This window comes from Solea solea, chromosome 6 (genome assembly GCF_958295425.1).
Source record: "Solea solea chromosome 6, fSolSol10.1, whole genome shotgun sequence".
Taxonomy (NCBI): domain Eukaryota; kingdom Metazoa; phylum Chordata; class Actinopteri; order Pleuronectiformes; family Soleidae; genus Solea; species Solea solea.
Genome location: NC_081139.1, coordinates 9708133 through 9726242, shown reverse-complemented (window position 1 = coordinate 9726242; position 18110 = coordinate 9708133). Strand labels below are relative to the sequence as shown.

General features: G+C 39.5%; 1 protein-coding gene across 2 annotated transcripts in view; it reads right to left on the bottom strand.

The window, feature by feature from the left end:
- Positions 1 to 660: 660 nt before the first annotated feature.
- The window catches only part of arhgef10la (Rho guanine nucleotide exchange factor (GEF) 10-like a), a 100086-nt gene continuing 82636 nt past the window's right edge, over positions 661 to 18110 (bottom strand). For both annotated transcript variants that reach the window (XM_058631447.1, XM_058631448.1), the window contains 4 exons: positions 16750 to 16892; positions 10429 to 10600; positions 4303 to 4425; positions 661 to 3861 (listed from right to left, as the gene is read on the bottom strand). In XM_058631447.1, the coding sequence (XP_058487430.1) occupies positions 3311 to 3861; positions 4303 to 4425; positions 10429 to 10600; positions 16750 to 16892 (989 nt within the window). In that variant the 3' untranslated portion in view covers positions 661 to 3310. The remainder of the gene's footprint in view (positions 3862 to 4302; positions 4426 to 10428; positions 10601 to 16749; positions 16893 to 18110) is intronic.

Genomic DNA, 18110 nt, shown 5'->3' with positions numbered 1-18110 from the left:
TACTCAGACTTGGCAAGTTGTCCAATTGGTCTTAGTTGGACTATGACCTTAACTCGATTAAACTGTGCATGTAAACGCACTGAGTGGAACTCTTGAGGCCAAAGGTAAACAGCACACATTGACCTGATGATTCCTCATGAGGAAAAATATCACACAGCTTCATTTTTCTGCTCTGAAGAATTGTGTGTTTTTATTCATTTAAGACTTCATGAACACGTGTTGAAAAGCAGAAGGACAAAGAACAAAGCCAGGGATTAATATAGTGATCCAAAAATAAGGGTGGGCAGAACCAAATCTCAAACAAAGTTTGCTTTCAAATCTCTCTTTTTTTTTTTAACTGTCAGCCATCTTACAAAAATCATGCTACCTCCTATCTCAAGCCAGCAGCACTCCTGAGAAAACAACAAGAAACAAATAAACTGGACTAAGTGACCTGTGACGTGATGTCTGGAGGGCAAGTGAATTGAAAGATGGAACACAGCTGAGTTAAAAATTAAATGGCACCACATTAGATCTTGTTTTCCTGTCCAGTCACCATGTCTCCACTTTACTTTTTATTTTGATTTTCAGCAGTGGGATTTGACCAAAACACAAGAGATAAAAATGATCCAAATAACCAAAACTGTGCCAGATGGAAGAAGAAAAGCCATAATAGTCAGATTAGAGTTTAAATATGTTTTTATTTTTAGCATACGTTTTGTTAGAAAAGGTTTTAACATTTAAGGTAATAACTAAATACTACATCCTGATTTATTTTTGTTTCGTACATTTAGGTTCGACGATCATTTTCTATTAAGTTATAGGAATATTGTACTTACCAAAATAAGATGCAGGGTCATGGCAGCATCACTGTAAGTGGTCACATGATCGCACTGGTCATAAACACCACTGAGTAAAACTGAGTTGTCAGTTTTAATAGATTTACATACGTCTAGTAAACCAGGGTTGTATTTTTTTATAACCAGTCTGATCATGTGACTGCTCCTGTTTTTGTTTTTTTATACCTCCCCAGATTTTTCATTGATATCAACATGTTACCCATCCACAGCAATTAACATAAAGTACACATTGTCACAACAGATATGGGCAATAACCAAATATACACAAATAAAATCCCATTCATCATCAACTGTTATGACCTTTGATACCACAGGTAAAAAAAAAACAACACAATCTCATCCAAAACATCAACACTGTTGCAGTCCACTTTACAAAAGGGAATAAAGGTTTAATTAGCACAGTAACGGCTGTAATTAGTAGTACAATACATTCATTCACGAGTATCATATTTAGTGTCCTGTACAAATGTAAGTAAATGAAGGAGTCAGTGTCTTATTGAAGGCCCAACACACCTTGGAAATGACATCACAGCTGCTAACAGATGAGCCAGAGGAACAGAGCAGCTTTGGTGAAGGAGTCATGTATATTTCATGAGGCTGCTCCTGCAGGAATGCACTCTTCTCCTCCGAGTAAGGTTGAACAAACAATTTCTATAGTGACCACGGAGGTGTTACCAGATATCAGTGGCAAAGGAGTCTCACGTGAATTAGTATACATTACTGGGTGTACATTTTTGGCATTTTGACTTTGAGATTTACATTTAGATGACAGCACCCAAGAACTGCTTAAGTCATTGTATTTTTGAACGACTCTGGCTAACAGCAGGATGTTTTTTGTTTTGTTTTTTTTATATCAGCTGTGAGGAGGAGAAGAAACATGAAAATGATGTGATGAAGATGTGAATCCATATGTGGAGAAAAGACAACTAGTAGAAGTGCCATGTAAACGTTGGTTTTCTCTGCCAAAAATATGTTGATGGTCAATTTTAACAATCCTGAAAATGTCTATATTATTAATGAATTAGAAACCCATAAATCAAAGTACCACTGAGAGCTTTTCATACCAACTTAGATTCACTATACTGCTGCTTTCTTATCTTTTTTATAAGTTAAAAAAACTGTACAAATTCAAATAACAACGTCCTTTTTTTTTATATCATTCAATGTGGCTTTAAAACAGTTTGATGAGTGTTTCAGGATAAAGGCAGACTATGTAATCTTTCAATGCCACGACACAGTGATGAACAGTTGCTGCTTCCTCACAGCCTGAACCACAAAATGTTAATGTTCGCATTCATCTTCACATATTTACACAACAGTGACGTGAACATGAAAACAAGGAAAATGTGCTGACGGGTCGAGGTTTAAATGTCTCAGAGCCCTGATTAATATCACAGGACAGGCCTGTGTAGCTACATGTGATCACCTTTGATCAGATTCTTGTATGTGATTGTCAATGAACGTGCATATGAACATGTCCATTGATGTCTGTTGTCTGTCGGTTCCCTTGGTTCCTACAGAGTATTTAATAGCTGGTTACTGATGTCCAGATAATGCGAGTTGTGCATTGTATTAATATTTAACACATATTTGCTTTGTATAGCTGTCAGGTGATAGTAAATAATAAAGGAGATATCTGGCATTTTTAGTATGTGGAACAAAAATATTATTGCTTTGACATGTTTATTTTCCACAACAAAATAAACCTTTCTCTATTGTGTATTAACGGATTTTCTGTCTAAAAATGTTCTTAAGCAGTTTCTGCAGCCAGTGTCGCAGAGCGTGACTATCGTGTGTTTTTGCAACAGCTGCGACAAAATAGGAAAAAATCGAATTATTTCACACGAGCCAAGGCTCAATATAAGATTTCATACATTCACATTGTATGGGATGAGAGAAAGGCTGGCAAAGCTAATAAAGTGATAGTAATGTGCTTATGTGTGATGCGGTGGTAGTCCCCAGCTTTCAGCTCTTAACAGATGGGATCTCTCCCGCAGGATCAGATAAAAGACGTTCATCTCTTGCACCGCAGAGCATGGCAGATTGAACAAAGGCTGCCTCTCAAAGGTGTGGCGTCCATGACTGCTCACACAGAAGTCCTCGGCATAAAATAAATGTGGCAGAGTACGTGCCGCAACGATGAGGTTAAATTGCAGCATATCAATCCTTAGTAAAAAAAGCAGGAGGGAGGAACCACATCAAAACAATGACACACAACTAAACTGTGGCAGCTTTTCCACCGGTGGAAAGGCGATGATATGCAATCCTGAACGTTCCAAGCAACTAATGGGCTGAAAGTACATTTCGTAAACAGCATGCTTCAGTGTTCCTATTCCACAGTCTTAATCATTAGATGTCAAGCTCTCTAACAATGGCAACACCTTCTCGTTAAGGGTTATTCAGGTTATTCAAGACTAAGCCGGGGCGACAGCTATAAATACAAATCGCCTCGCAATATTTTTTTTCCCACATCACACTGTCAGTGGAAGCTGCCATACCATGAGAATATTTTCTAAACCCTCCACATTTGTCCTTGCACCTGCTGGAGCCCCTTCCTTCAGTCTACGGAAGCCCTTGCCTCCAGAGATAACTGCGGCAGAGATCACCCTGTCCCTCCGTCCCCCATTCCTCTCACAAGGACGCCCCCTAACCCACATTTCAGGGTCATCACTGAGCTCATAGATAGATCCATCTTCCACACTGTGCTCCAGAGACTCCAAGGAGGAGTCGGACGCCTCGTCACCCTGCGCCGTTAATGGACGACCAGGTAATCCCGATGTGGAGCGCAGCTTGTACTGTAGCAGGACGCCGCGTCCTTTGCTTCTCCCCTCTCCCTGGTAGGAGCTGGACTGTTGCAGTGATTCCTGAGAGGAGGTGTCACTACGGTCCTCGCCTCCACAGACAGAGTCGGGGTTATCCCCGACAGAATCCCTCTTGAGCAGTTCAGGAGACAGGGTGCTGGTGGTGGCTACTAGGAAGTCAACGGGCCCACAGTGGGCGTTTAGAGAGACCATGCCCTTTCCTGTGCAAAGACACGAGGACAGAATATTTCAAAATCATCCACAAAGAAGAGAAACAGTGACATCAGTAAAAACAGAGGCTGTCATTGTAATTGTGTGTACATAATCAACAGTTACCAGTATTAACTAACTGTAACAGTAACATTGGCAGATAAAGGTTTGTGGCAGAGGTTTAAATAACAACCTCATTGACTCAGAATAAACTAAACATAGCCAAGCAGTTTTTAAATGACCCCGCAAGAATATATACTCTATATAATTGGTGTGACACCTTAGTGATAATATTTACACTTATTCCAAGGGCCACAAGAAAAATGTGAAGTGTGACCTCAATAATAGGCAGAGCAGAGTAATTTTCTGTCACGACGAAACACTCTTTGCTTTTCTTTGACCTCGCAAGAGGCTGCTCAATCACAGACGTCCGCCCTTCCTCTGATCCATACCTGTTATTTTTGGGATGCCCTCCAGTTTGGGGACTGGCAGAGTGATAATTAAGCCCTGGGCAGTGCCCACCCACAGCAGCCCCTGGCAAATGAGGAGACTTGTGACTCGCATGCTTTTATGACCTGCAACGTAAGAAAGAGAAATCAGAAAATGGGGTTGGTTTTTTTTCTGTTGCCACTTATTGTCGCAAAAGGACAAGTAGCTTAGAAATACAACAACCTTTGAAAGCTATTGAAGGAACAATAACAAAAACAGTTGACATTTTAGAGAGCGGAAGGTCTGCCTTTAAGACAGTGAATTCCAAACTTTAACTGATAGTATTATTTGAGTTTCTTCAAAAGTCCTGCTTGTGATACGACCTATTCAGTCCAAAAAGAATGTTTTTTTTTAAATAATATATATATATATATATACATATATGTATATATATATATATATGTATACACATGCATATATATATATATATATATACATATGTATATGTATATATATATATATATATATATACATAAATATATATATATACATATGTATATGTATATATATATATATATACATAAATATATATATACACATACATATATATATATATATATATATATATATATACATATATATATATATATATATATATATATATATATATATATATATATATATATATATATATATATACATAAATATATATATACTGTTGTTATCACTGTTAGCTCTGGGAAGAAGTTAAGCTCTTCTGTTTTTGACGGGTTTCAGGCATGCACCGCACAGCCACCTAAGGTGCTGGATTACAAAAAGATTATGAGAAATTGGACTTGTCTGCTTGCTACTGGCCAAAACAATCATAAAGCCCAAAGGAGGAGAAGAAAAAAAAAAAGTATTTGTATCCAGATCTATGTGTATTTGAAATGTTGAACTTCAAGGATTTTATGTGAACTTGTAAGAAAGGGAGTTGCATATACACGTTATCATAAAGAATAGAATAAAATATTAAGATTTAACATAAATCCAAGTAGATTTTTTAAGCAAAGAGAACAGCACACAAAGAAATCAAAAATGATAATTTAACACAGAACAGGAAAACACTCCACACAAAAGATACCAATTGCTATTGATTGCCATGGTGATGTTTCCTAGTAGGAATTAAAGGTAGCAATACATCCTTGTTGTTCACTCAATTCACATTTTCTTTAACATTTGTAAAGAAACATTACTAATCCAGCCCTATTCACTTCCGCTGGTGCACGTGTTGCCTGCTAAAACTGTAATCTTGCTTGGCCATGTTTTAATAGTGTTATCTATTAGACAAGCTTGATCTCTGCCTCCTGCCTCCGAAGGGACATTTCAAATGTATTCAAATCTATTCCGGCTTTGACAAAAACTGCCTACATTGAAAAACAACCTACACAAAAGGACAGCGTTGGACAATAAAAGCAATTAAGTCTGCCAATATTTGCAGACAGTTTCTCAGAGCTCTTCTGTTGCATGAAGAAAGTCTTCACAAAAACCTGACTAATGTATGCCACGGTTAACCTTAACCTTTGGATAGAGCCACAGCTTAACCCTGTATGCACAGGTGCACTCTGGCACTGTGGGGGAACAACTGTGGCTCAGGAGATAGGAGGGTTGGTAAATAATTGGAAGGTCGGTGGTTTGATCCCGTGCTCCTCTAGTTTCGTATGTCAACGTGTCCTCAGGCAAGATACCTAACCCCCACTTGGCCCTAATGACGTGTGTATATATGTGTGTTAGCTGTATGAATAGGAGATTTTGACCTGTAATGTTAAAGGAATACTTCACCAATTTGCATTTAGCTTTGCATTACTAGTATAGGCGTAGTATTTTCTGGGAATGAGGTCCCGTCCCCCTATGGGTGGGTCTAAAAATGACGGAATTAGCGCTGCAGTTTCAAGCCTCAGACCAAGTGTCACTGGTGGGCACGTAACAAAAAAAAGAATGAAGATATTTCTCGACTCTCGAGAGGAAACTGAGGTTGGGAAGCACCATTTTTGAAGTATTCCATTAAGTACATTGAGTGATGGGCATTAAGTATGACTATTTATATTGTATGTTCCACCTGCTGTTGCTGAAACACATGTTGTACAGTAAAACCTTATATTCTTTCAAGTGTTTTATAAGCAAACTGCAAACAAATGCAACCCCAACATACTGAAGGTGAAATCCTCCTAACATAATAACTGGTGGACGGATTCAAAGGTCTTTCACCTGCAAGTGTAGTTTGAAATAGGTAAGCACAACATTACATTAAAGGGCCATGTGTCATAATAAGCATCTCTCTGTGTAGATATTGGGTGAATGCTATTTTCTGTGGTGTTTTTAATGCAGAATAAAGTAGTTCCCTTTTTTCTAAATTGAATCACAGTGTAAAAGGAAGAAAAAAAATATATTCTTATTTCTGGGAACAATATAAATGCAGATGAAGTCATTTTTCTGTCACATCACACTGTTCAATCAAAGTTCAATCCAAAACAGTGACTATTTCAGCTTCATATCAAGATAAGGAGTTAAACCAGTGGTTGCCATACAAAAGCAGACGCAGCAGATACGGAAGACTTTTTTTCTTTTATACATAAAAGAGAATAATATTTCCAATGGAAAAAAACTACATATTATCCAATTTAATCTATATTATGTCAGTCTAGACTGGAGTGGAAGTATCTGTTCAATTTTGAGTAACACTTTTGTCATAATTAAACAATTTACTACAACAAATGGAAATACAGATAGACTTGGAGATAGCGCTGCTCTTTAGACATAAATGTAGATGCTCAAGTATTAAACTGCCTGTTAAACAAACGGTTGCAACGATTTGGTTGCAGTTTAACAACATGTTGTAAACTGGCACAGCACTGCTTTAGCCAGAGACCTCTCTCTCTACCTCTTTATCTCTCTATCTCTCCTATGCCATGTGTGTGTGTGTGTGTCTGTAACCTGCAGCCTCACAGCAGGAGTGTGTTCTTCCTCTGTGTATAATTTCCTCATCATTAGGAATTTTAAATAAAGTGGCAGAGCCTCTCTGCATTGTTTTGGATCCCTGGAAGACATCTCAGCTAACAAGCAAACCAAAGGCAGCGGTGGAGGAGCAGGTGCAATTAAATTGTGAGTGAGTGGGTAAACTGCTGATATAGCGAGGGTTTAATATTACAACAGTGTTTGAGGAGAAGTTAAACTAACTTTGGCTCTGGTGCGTCATCGAGCCACATTTTTAGACGCGCATAAAAAACAATGCTTTATAACACAGTTTTGTGAAGAGAGGAACCTTTGCATTTGCTTTTCACACACTTCAAACTTAGTCTGTTGATAATCCCTGATGTGGGATTAATCAATAATTTTGTCCAATAAAATCTATGATCGCATACGATGCAGTAAACGTATAAATACTGCTGTGAAGTTTTCCTTTGCTGAAGTATATGCGTTAACAACAGAGAAAGAGACGACTGCATACACTAATTATACATGCACATCCTTTGTATACAGTGAACAAAGGGCGATAAACAATATTTGTGTTGATTTGACTTTTTGCTTGTCGTCTTTAGCGTCTACAGCTCTCAGCTTCCATTGTGGCCTAGTTATCTATGGAGTCATTTGCCATAGCATTCATAAGTGAATTAACACCAACAGTCATGTGATCCCGAGAAAAGAAAATGCTCATTTACCGGAGGCGCTGCGTTTACATGTTTGTCCTGTGTCATGCTCGGACTACGATGATTTGCACGAGTGTCTCCACAGTGTTATGAATCCATTCATCCCACTGAGCACAGATGAATCATCCCAAATAAGAAGTTGTTGCTGAGTGTACGACAGGCAAGGCAGAGCAGCGCAATCAGCAAACACAGCAAAAGCCTTTAGACAGAGACCTTGGAGGGTCACAAAAACGGAGTTAGGCACCGCTGAAAACAGCCTTTATCTCTTAACTGGCTGCCACCTGCTCGCACAGCCCACAGTCTTTTTCTACTTTAGTTAGAGCTTAATACCGGTAACACCCACCGTTGGGGTAGTTGATGTGTTCACCAGTCGTCATCCACAAGAGGTGATTAAGACGTACTTTCTTATTTGCAGCGACGCAGACACTTGGCAGTGTGTTTAACGTGCGGGACAAGACTTTGTTTGAAAAAAAAGGAAAAAAAAGAAACGTGTCTCCAAAGATAAATGTTTCCCTGTGATATGTCACTGTGGAAGTTTCACCCTAAGGACAGAACTATTAAAGGCATTAGTAGAGAGGAGATCAGCAGTTTCCTTTTCCTTTAGAAACGTCTCCGCTGTTTACTGCAACTGGAATTCCCTATTGAGTATAAATCACATTAAGAAGAGAGGATTACGGGGTATATCATTACTGCATGTCCTAGCATAAGTCAAGGAAAAACCTGGGGGAGCAGAGACTTATTGACAGCGAGAAACTATCAGTATTTCATGTGCAGTATCTGTAGATGTAGAGTATCAAGGGATGCTCTTTTCTCTTGTGAACTCAAGAAAACACAACTAAAGTCAAAGATCCTCTTCCTTTTGTGGACCCTGCAGACATGAGCTGAGCAACTCCTTCTCTTTTGACCTTGTAACTTCCCCCGGGGGCCAGGCCTTGAGGCTGCCACCCTTCCTCCAATCTGCTGCATATTTCAAGGGGAAGCAGTGGTGCAGGGTGAAAATGACCTCTGGATCACCAGATACAATGGCCATAGGAGTCTGTTCTTCTTCAAGCTTCACTTTGATCTAAAAGGAGGGGAAAGTTTTGTGTCTGAAAGACATGCTTTTATTCTTCATTCAGCTCACAGGACAAAAACGGTTTGCTTTTGTTTTCTGATGACAGTTACCTTCACTTTGAGTTTTGCTCTAATAGCATCAGTCACAGCCACAACATTTTCTAAATCCAGATAATACCACTCCCTGAAAGTCAAGGTGATCTTCACGTATGCCACATCAAACAAGCTGGTCCATTACATGAACACATCAGATGAGATTATGTCACATGTAATGTTATTATTATTCCCATAAGATGATTTTAGTTGTGTTTAATTGCTATTTAATTCCTTTGCCATTGTTCAACCTGCAAACACACGCATGCTCACACAGGAAGTAATGCACCATCTAAAATTGGATTTTAAAGCAGAGTGGATGAGATGAGACAGGGAGTAAGAGGCAGAAAATGGGACAAAAAAAACCAACACAATATTTGCTCAGACAAAACTTTTGGGGCTGTGCATGCAAACAAAACAGAAAGGTGGATGACACAGAAGTGAGCACATTTAAAGAAAAGCCAAGCAGGTTTCCATAGGAACCCTTGAGCCTAGTTTCTACTTTGTCACTTGACATTTTTGATAAATGTCACTTGACAAAACTTAAGTCACATGATGTTTAATTTATACTCCGGTGGCAGATTTTAATCATTTCCATGGTAACCAACCACTCACTATCTTCCAGCGGGCTCTTGTATCATCTGGATCAGTTTATCCTTCTGTGTCCACTCATTTATTTCTATCTGGGCTGCGTTTTCTCTGTTCTCATAATAGACTTTTTTTACAGAGAGGACAACGGGAGCACGAGAAACAGAGGTGGTCAGAGCGGCAGCGGGGAGATGTTCTGGTGCAACAGTTGAGGATCAGACATCTACAGACATCGTTGCCACTTGCCAATCAATCACACTGTGCGACAAAACATGACGTTATGTCTGTGACATATGGGAATTCTACAGCTGCTACTGCTGTCCTGTGATGGAGTTTAAAGCTCGAGAAAGAAAATCTTTAAGGCCAGTTATTTACTGCTCCTCAGTGATTTTATTATTATCATCTTATTTTTTTAATACTCCCTTTCTCTCACCCTGTGGCTCTTTTCGGCTTTGCACTCATTCAGGTGATTCCCTTGAGTGCACATCCCTGAGAGCGAGTTGGACAAGACACGAATGCTATTTGAGAAAGGATGGCATTAACCTGGCGCCTGCCTGAGCTCCTTCACAGTATTAATCAAGACAAAAATGGATACAGTGCAGTACAAACAAAAATAAGATCAGGTTAGACAAAATAAAAATCATCTTAAGACTGTGTTGCACTACAGGGTACACTCTACTTCTACTTCTTTGTATGAAGGTCAAGTGTGACGTGGGATGATGTGCGTACCAGTGTTGAGCAGCGTCGACCGCGTCGAGACGTTGATTTCCTGCAGAAGCTCCAGTGTTTCCGTGTGAAAGAGACGAATGGAGGAACCCTCCGAAAACGCCATCCACACGCCTCCACCGGCACATGCCATGTGTGCCACGCTCACCATCGGGTCTGGATGGACTTCAAATTTCTGCCATGGAAACAGAACACAGTGTTCTGATGACGTCGCAACATCATCAACAAATGCCTTTTCATAATCTGAAGTGTACTGGAAGTTTACCTCTCTCAGGGATCGTATTCCGTCTAAGCTTATGAACAAAAGTGACACTTTTCTGTCTGCATGATTGCACAAATATTATTTCAGTTAACCTACTATTCTGCAGGGAGTTGAGCTACATCACAGCTATTTTTCCCTTCAATAATGAAACAAATGTCTCATTATTTCCCAACTGCAAGCTTGCAACTGTAAATTTAATCATAAAAAAAAAGCTAAATACAAAACTATGCTGAACGTGTCATGCTATGTCAGAGAACACACTGGTAACAGGTTCTTTTTCTTTTTAATTGGTATAGTTGGCCAATATCTGATGACGTTGACAGTCATTTGACCTAATGGGGTCAGCCCTGTTAAATCATCTGTGCAGTTATTGCTTAATATTTGTTTTTTTTTCTGTAAATAAAGCCTAGCTGTACCTCCCAACTCTGCAATTTACAGAGTCCCGGACACATGTCTTTGCACCATTCCCCAGGCTTCTATCTTTTTAAGAGCACAATGGAAAGAGAGAGTTTTGCAGGCACAGTGTTAATGAGTAGCTTGGAATAAATGCAATGAGCCTTATCATAGCAACACATGCAGCCCCTGCAGTCCAAGGCGTGACAAGGGCTGTTTTGGGCATCATCTTGGAACTCATATCACTGTCAGTGCATGAGCTGCATGAGGCTGGGCAATTAGTCAATGAGAGTAAGTGGGCGAAGAGGAGAATGCTCCCACACAACCCCGAACCAGGAGCACCAGCAGACAGGGATTACCACCTGTTTGTGTGCCCTTGCCACTGGGTATCCCTTTGTTTAAATGAAGGGAAAAGTAAAGAAGTCTTTGATGTGTTTTCCCTTTTAATTGACTCCTCAGTCGTGGGTTCCTGCTCTGCTTTAGAAAACAATATGAAATACAGCTCTTCCTTATCCCAAGTGCCGCCATCACAACAATGTGATGCCCGTAAGGAAAAGAAAAAGTCAAATTTCACATTTAACAACCCTTTGCTGTTTAAATGAGTTCAGTCCTACAGTGGTGCATAATTATCACATTAATCATCAGGGGGGATCACTCTAAAAGGGATTTAATGCTAATCAATGGCTGTCACCGTGTTGAATACCTTCCTTCACATTATGTTTGAAACCACCAGGAAGACATTCTGGGTAACCCTCAATGATTTAAGTCAGTGATTTGTAAGAAAGGTTTTCACATAAATATTAATTAACATTTAAGCCACTCTTAAAAAATAGATTCTTCAAATATTTTCTCAAGGATAAAGACCACATATATAACTCGCTGTGTAATAGAGTAGAGGATAATTTACCGGCCCGCACTGCTGCGCCCAACCAGCATCCTGGTATTAGTCTACTGAGTCCAGCATTGCTTACAGAGATGAGGTGGTCAGTGAAGCTTGACAGTGGTAATGTGCCCTTTCCACTCAACTCTGCAGTGTCACACTAACAACAACATCCCTTCAATAGTCATCGGCACACGGCGGGAAAACAGCGGAGCGGCAACTACAAACACTGGAGTGGCTCTAAACAGCTCATTAGTCCTTACATGAGGTGACAAGGTATCTTTGTCCAGAGCCAAGTGCAAAGTCACCCACTCTGGGCCACGGCGAGGGAGTCGAGGACAAGTGAGTGATAAGAGAAAGCAGGTAGAAAGAAAGGCGTAATGGAAGCAAGACCTGCCAGTCAGTATTGATCAGCTCCTGTCTGTGTGTGTGTGTGTGTCCTGTGTTGTTAAGGCTTAGTTAAATTACAAGTGCTCAGTCCTTTACAGAGTCGCTTGTGGATGTCTGTCATACGACAAAGATCTGCCCTTTGACGCTTGGGTGGGAGAATTTTTCTTCATGTGTTTTGTTTTTCTTCTTCATATAAATATTGTTCACAGTGGTTCCTGTGGCTGAATGATAACAGGATTCTTTCCACAAAGTGGTGCCAGGGGAACGTGGACACGGTGTAAACAGGGTCGTCTGTTGTTGGTGGGGAAGGGGAGCAAACACCTGTAATTCTTCAAAATTAGAAGAGACTGGAAGAGAATGAGTCATGGCTGTGCGTTCGCTGCTGCAGTATCAAGGTTGGACACCAGGACGGACAAATCTGCTGCAGCCACAGACTGCAGCTGTTTCATATCATATTCTTTTAACACAGCCGTTTGTCAGATCACATCAGCAGGAAATGAAGCTGGTCCTGGCAATGATGAGGATCTCAGGACTTCACCCAGATGCCTTTTTCTTTGCCACAGTAACAACCGGGCTCTAGAATACGTGATTAGTCACTTAATGAAATAAGTGATGCATTTTATGTTTTAACTTATATAACTAACTTATATAATAATGCATTCCCAGATGATTTTATATAGTGAAAATGCACAGTGAGCACAAATACCCAGTTTATACTCTATTAACTTTCATTTAGTGCCTATTTTTAAGTCCAAGAATCAATGTGTATAGTATTTTAGGCTAAAATATGGCATTCCCATAACAGTCAGCTGCAGTTTGTGTTTGGTACTAATTAAAACTGCACTTAGCACACTTATTTAGTAACAAATAACAATTATTTAGTTTCTTCTGCGGGTTGTTAACAATCCTAAAGACTTGGCCTGACAGGTCCGTGTCCTGAATCTCCTCTCATCAGTTGCGCATTGACAGACGCACATTAAATATGGGACAGATGGCCCGAGGCAATCTTTCCATCTCTAAAACCTGCATACAGTGGAACAGCCAATGCACCTGCTCTCTATGAATTACCCTGTGATTGGTCAAGGTCTCCTGTGATGGGGACAGAATTAGCAAAGAATCAGAATCCAGAGGAAATCAGATCACTTGGTAGACACGATGCAGAAATGTTATTATGGGATTTTTGATCACTGCCCCTTGAACCAATCAAGCCACGTCTAAAACATTAACCAGCTACACATTAGCAATTCATGTCTTTGTGAACTTTGTGAAGTGGCACAAGTGTCAAACAACTGAATTATTGTCTTTGTTAAAACTCTTAGGTCAAATCGAGGAGTCAGACACGTCAACGTTATCATTTTGAAGCTTTGAGAGTGTGTTACAAAATAAATCAGCACTTTGAGACAGATTATGCACTCTCTCATTCAGGCTGCAATATTAATCCGTCTTTGCTCACGGCCACCGTTTAGCTGTGGGATTTTCATCTATTCCCGAGAGTACGAAGCAGAGACTGCGTACCTCAAAGACGGTACGTAGGCTCGTCGTATGTGCCAAAACACACGCAGAAAAGGTTACATTCATGGTCAGGGCACCGGTTGTGAAGATTTAGAGAGAGATTCATGCCAAGAAGTGGTGTGCAGGGATGTGTGGTTTCAGACAGGACTGTAGTGTTCACCAAAGACACGGATAAATGAGTCAAAGGTGCTGCAAATCTGACAAAGCGGTGCACACTCGCAGGGGAACACAATGGGAATGAAGGTAAGTGAATATGAGTCCATGACCCTCTAGCCTTGCCCCAAGTCATGTCTCCTGCTACAGGTGCCAAATTCTGCTTCTCCAGATCCCGGCTATGCACCAGTGCCTCTGTGAAGTCAGCCCTCTTGAGTCCACATTAGCACCGAAGACAAGGTTAGCAAAGAACTAACCAGAGCTGACCCGCTTAGCTGTGTGGGAGATACACTGATCCAGAACTGTGCCTCCACTGCAGCGCTGTTCGGCTGATTAAGCTTGTGTCTCCAGAGGACTGGGGTAAGCAAAAGACGTTTAAAAGGAATAGAAAAATAAAAAATGAAAGACATCGTAAACTCAGCTCATCTCGAGACGGACTCGGCATAACTTTGCTTGTCTATATTCGAGGGCCGTGTTGCTCCCTCTGATTTGCTGCATCTTGTAAAAAATATAAATCATTATAAATCTTGTATCCCGTATTATTAAAGGCCTGTTAGCCTCTTAAGATTTGCAGAGTAATACCTGGCACGAGGTCAACCACAAGTAAGGGATCGGCTACTTCACTAATTCACTTCATTTCTTGAAATGTAGCTCATTTATCCTGCAATTGAAAAAACACTTGTACATGATGTGGCTAAATAAAACACTTGTATTTAGTTTATTGTTAATGTTTTTATTAGGGATGGGAATCAGTACCGTGTAAAATCTAATCCATTCCAAAAATCCTATATATCGCACGCAGAAATTCAGCAAAAGCATTTTTAGCTGAGTCATGTTTGGGCTGTTTTTTTTCTTCTTTTTGGGGGAGAACAACATTTGTTACACAGCTGGAGAATTATGGCTTTGAAACGACTCGGCACAAATGTGTCGTCAACAGCTTCACGCGTTCATAAATAGTCTAAAATGACTATTTATCGGTCGGACTAATATCGGTATCGGTAGATACTCGAGTTTGTGACATCGGTATCGTCCCATCCCTAGTTTTAAGTGTTTCCCATTGTTCAGCATCATGTTATTAAATGTCACAGATGTTTACTCCAGGGAGGGTCTGCTCATTACACACACTCTTTCTCAGCAAAATGTTTCTAAAGCTACACACACTCACATCTGGGGGATATAATTAAATAGTAATGTTTGTAGTTCAGCTTCTAAATGCCACATTAACATCACCCAGCAGAGTTGGGTTTTTTTTCTCCCTCACGATCATTCACCACAGCTACAGAAGTCACTCCCCTGTCCAACTTTGAGGACGCACAGTGCAGACGAACACCGAGAGACAAGACCCAGGACGATGTTCTAAAAGATAATGGTGTGTATTTCGGCACCATAACTCTGAGCTCAGAGAGCTACAGCAAAATGAAGCTTATTTGTGTGTGAAAGCCCGAACAAACACTGCATGAATTTACAAAGGGTTTGACTCGTCCGTGCAGCAGCTCCAGGCAGTAAATCTTGATGACATCACAGATTAGAGAGCTGGCTCTCAAAGGCTGTGTGCATAAATCTTTTCAGAAAATGAGGGGAGAGGAAATTTTCGTCACAGCTGCAAAAAAAAAAACATTACAAAAAAACACACACACACAACAATAATAAAAAAAACAACAAACAAAAAAAACACCTTGTCCTGCAGTTCCACTTACGAAGCCATCCATTTAGGTCTGTTTTCACAGAGCATGAGAATATTTATCAGTCGGAGCTGTTGGAGAAGTTGACCTTGCAACATAATTCTTTCTAACAGAAGATTCTGATTTGCTCAGTATACTGATATTAAAAGATAAAAAAAAACGAATATTAATACAGAATGAGACGTTTTTACTTGTGTACTACTTTTGTATTTTATTGTTTTATTGTTCATTTTTAGATGTTTTAGTTCTTTCTGTATTTTACATTTACAAGCAGAGTTAACAACTAATTGCCCACTTCTTAGTTAATTTCTTAATGTTTTGCTGTGACAACATGTTCAGAGTTGTTGGTGTATGTTGTTGATTGCTCCTAAAGGGATGATTAACCACCAAAATGTGTTCATAAAAAATGAAGCTATAAAATTGTATACATATGTTTTAAACCAACATCTGTCCTTTCCATACATATAACATATTAACACATTTTTAACCCTTAAATTGCCAAGTTTTTGTCATTATGCACCTTCAATTTATGATTTTATGAGTAAATATTTTCAATATATGTCATGCAAACTTGATTATTTTTGGTTAGATTTTTGCAGCCTGGTATATGTGAAAGATATTATTATTTTCTATTTATTTAACAAAATGTGCTCATAAAAATTAAGCTATAAAAATGATAAATTATTGTAGTATAAATTATTATTGTTTATTTTTTTTTAAACCAACATCGGTCCTCATCATTCATATCAAACATTAATGAATGTTTAACGTTTTTAACCCTTAAATGCATCAACAATAGTGATTTTAATGAGTTTCAATGAGGACATTTCTGTGCGTAGGTGTGTTAGTGTGAGTATTTAAGTTGACGTTGTTTTCAATAGACATACATGAAACACTACTTGAGAACACTCAAACCCTGGCATACATGTTGAACTTTAATTCATGAGAAGATGATAACTATAGCCTAGAAATTAAGAGCCAAAAACACAAAAGTGTGTCTAGGTGTGTTTAAGGGTTATATATATAATATTCTTAAAGAACAAGGTATATACCTGAGTGGTGAGGCTGGGTATGTCCACAGCGGTAACAGTGTTCCCACAGCTTGCCCACACTGAGTCATCTAATATCAACAGTGTCCTCACTGCTTCAGAACCCAGGTTCACACATCTGCGGGAGTCTGGTTCCCAAAGATCATCTGAGGAAAAAACAAAAACAAATGTACAACTGTAAACTTCAACAAGGAGATCTGAAATATGTGGAGAAAATCACTGGCTATTATCACAGCCAGCTTATAATTATATTAATAAACTTTGAACACACGTTTTAATTTGAAAACTGTCCCATTGGGTGAAGTAATTAAATACAATTCTCCCAACGGGAAACACAGCAAGACACGTTGGTGTTTATTCAAAAAACTACTCTTAAAGCTGTAAAAAATTATTAAGCAATTACTTAAGCATCAGAGATGAGAGCTCACAGTGGGGGCTTGTTTCATTTCACTGTAATGAAAAGCAACCGCACGAGAGAATCTGAACTACAGATTGACTTAATAAAGACTCTGGACCTCCATTTGAATCACTGCACAGTGCAACATTTTAATCCACTTTCCAACTTCTTCTCCTGGTCTCGCGCTCACTCTTTTCTCTCTTCACTGTTGTGAAAATGGAGCACACCTCTTTTTGTCTTTGGGATTTAATCACACAGAACAGAACGCAGCATCCACAAAGAAGCGCATTATGGAGTGAATTACATAAGCATTTCCTTTTGCCATGCGTTAATGAAGCAAAATTATAGAAGGGAGTGCATCCAGCCATTTAATTAACATTTAAGTTGTTTATTTCTGCCTTTCATAGCAGAATAGCTTCACAATGGCTTCTGACTCCCACAGGTTAATTGCTTGGCATGTTATAAAGGTCAATTTCCCACCTTTTTAAGAAATGTGCTCTTGTAAATATCCCTCTATCTCCTTGCACTTAGCAATTCCCCCTCCCCCCCATAGATTCACATCAAATCAAAATATTCCAGAAGAATCTATTCATTTCAAACTGACATGAAGGCTGATGTGCATCACAATGACACAAGTGCTCAATTCAAGACGAGGCATTTTTCTTGCTGTTGCAGGCTTGTTTTGAGACAGTGGCAATCTTGTCGAAGGCATAAATCTTTAACAGATGTGCAGAATCCACAAACATTCCCTGGCACCCTCCAGAGCTTTTCTCCTGTCCTTTTTCTATATACAAAGCATGAATAATAATATTTAATCCGCACGCAGCAGCTTGGTGTAATTAATCATCCTTTCTACTTGGGAGGAGAAAGGAGCACAGGAGGAAGGCAGGCACGTTGATATACTGAAGCCAGGTAAAAAAGAAGCCATGTGATAGAAGTATATTGTGCTCCCGCCGGCTGTGAGGAC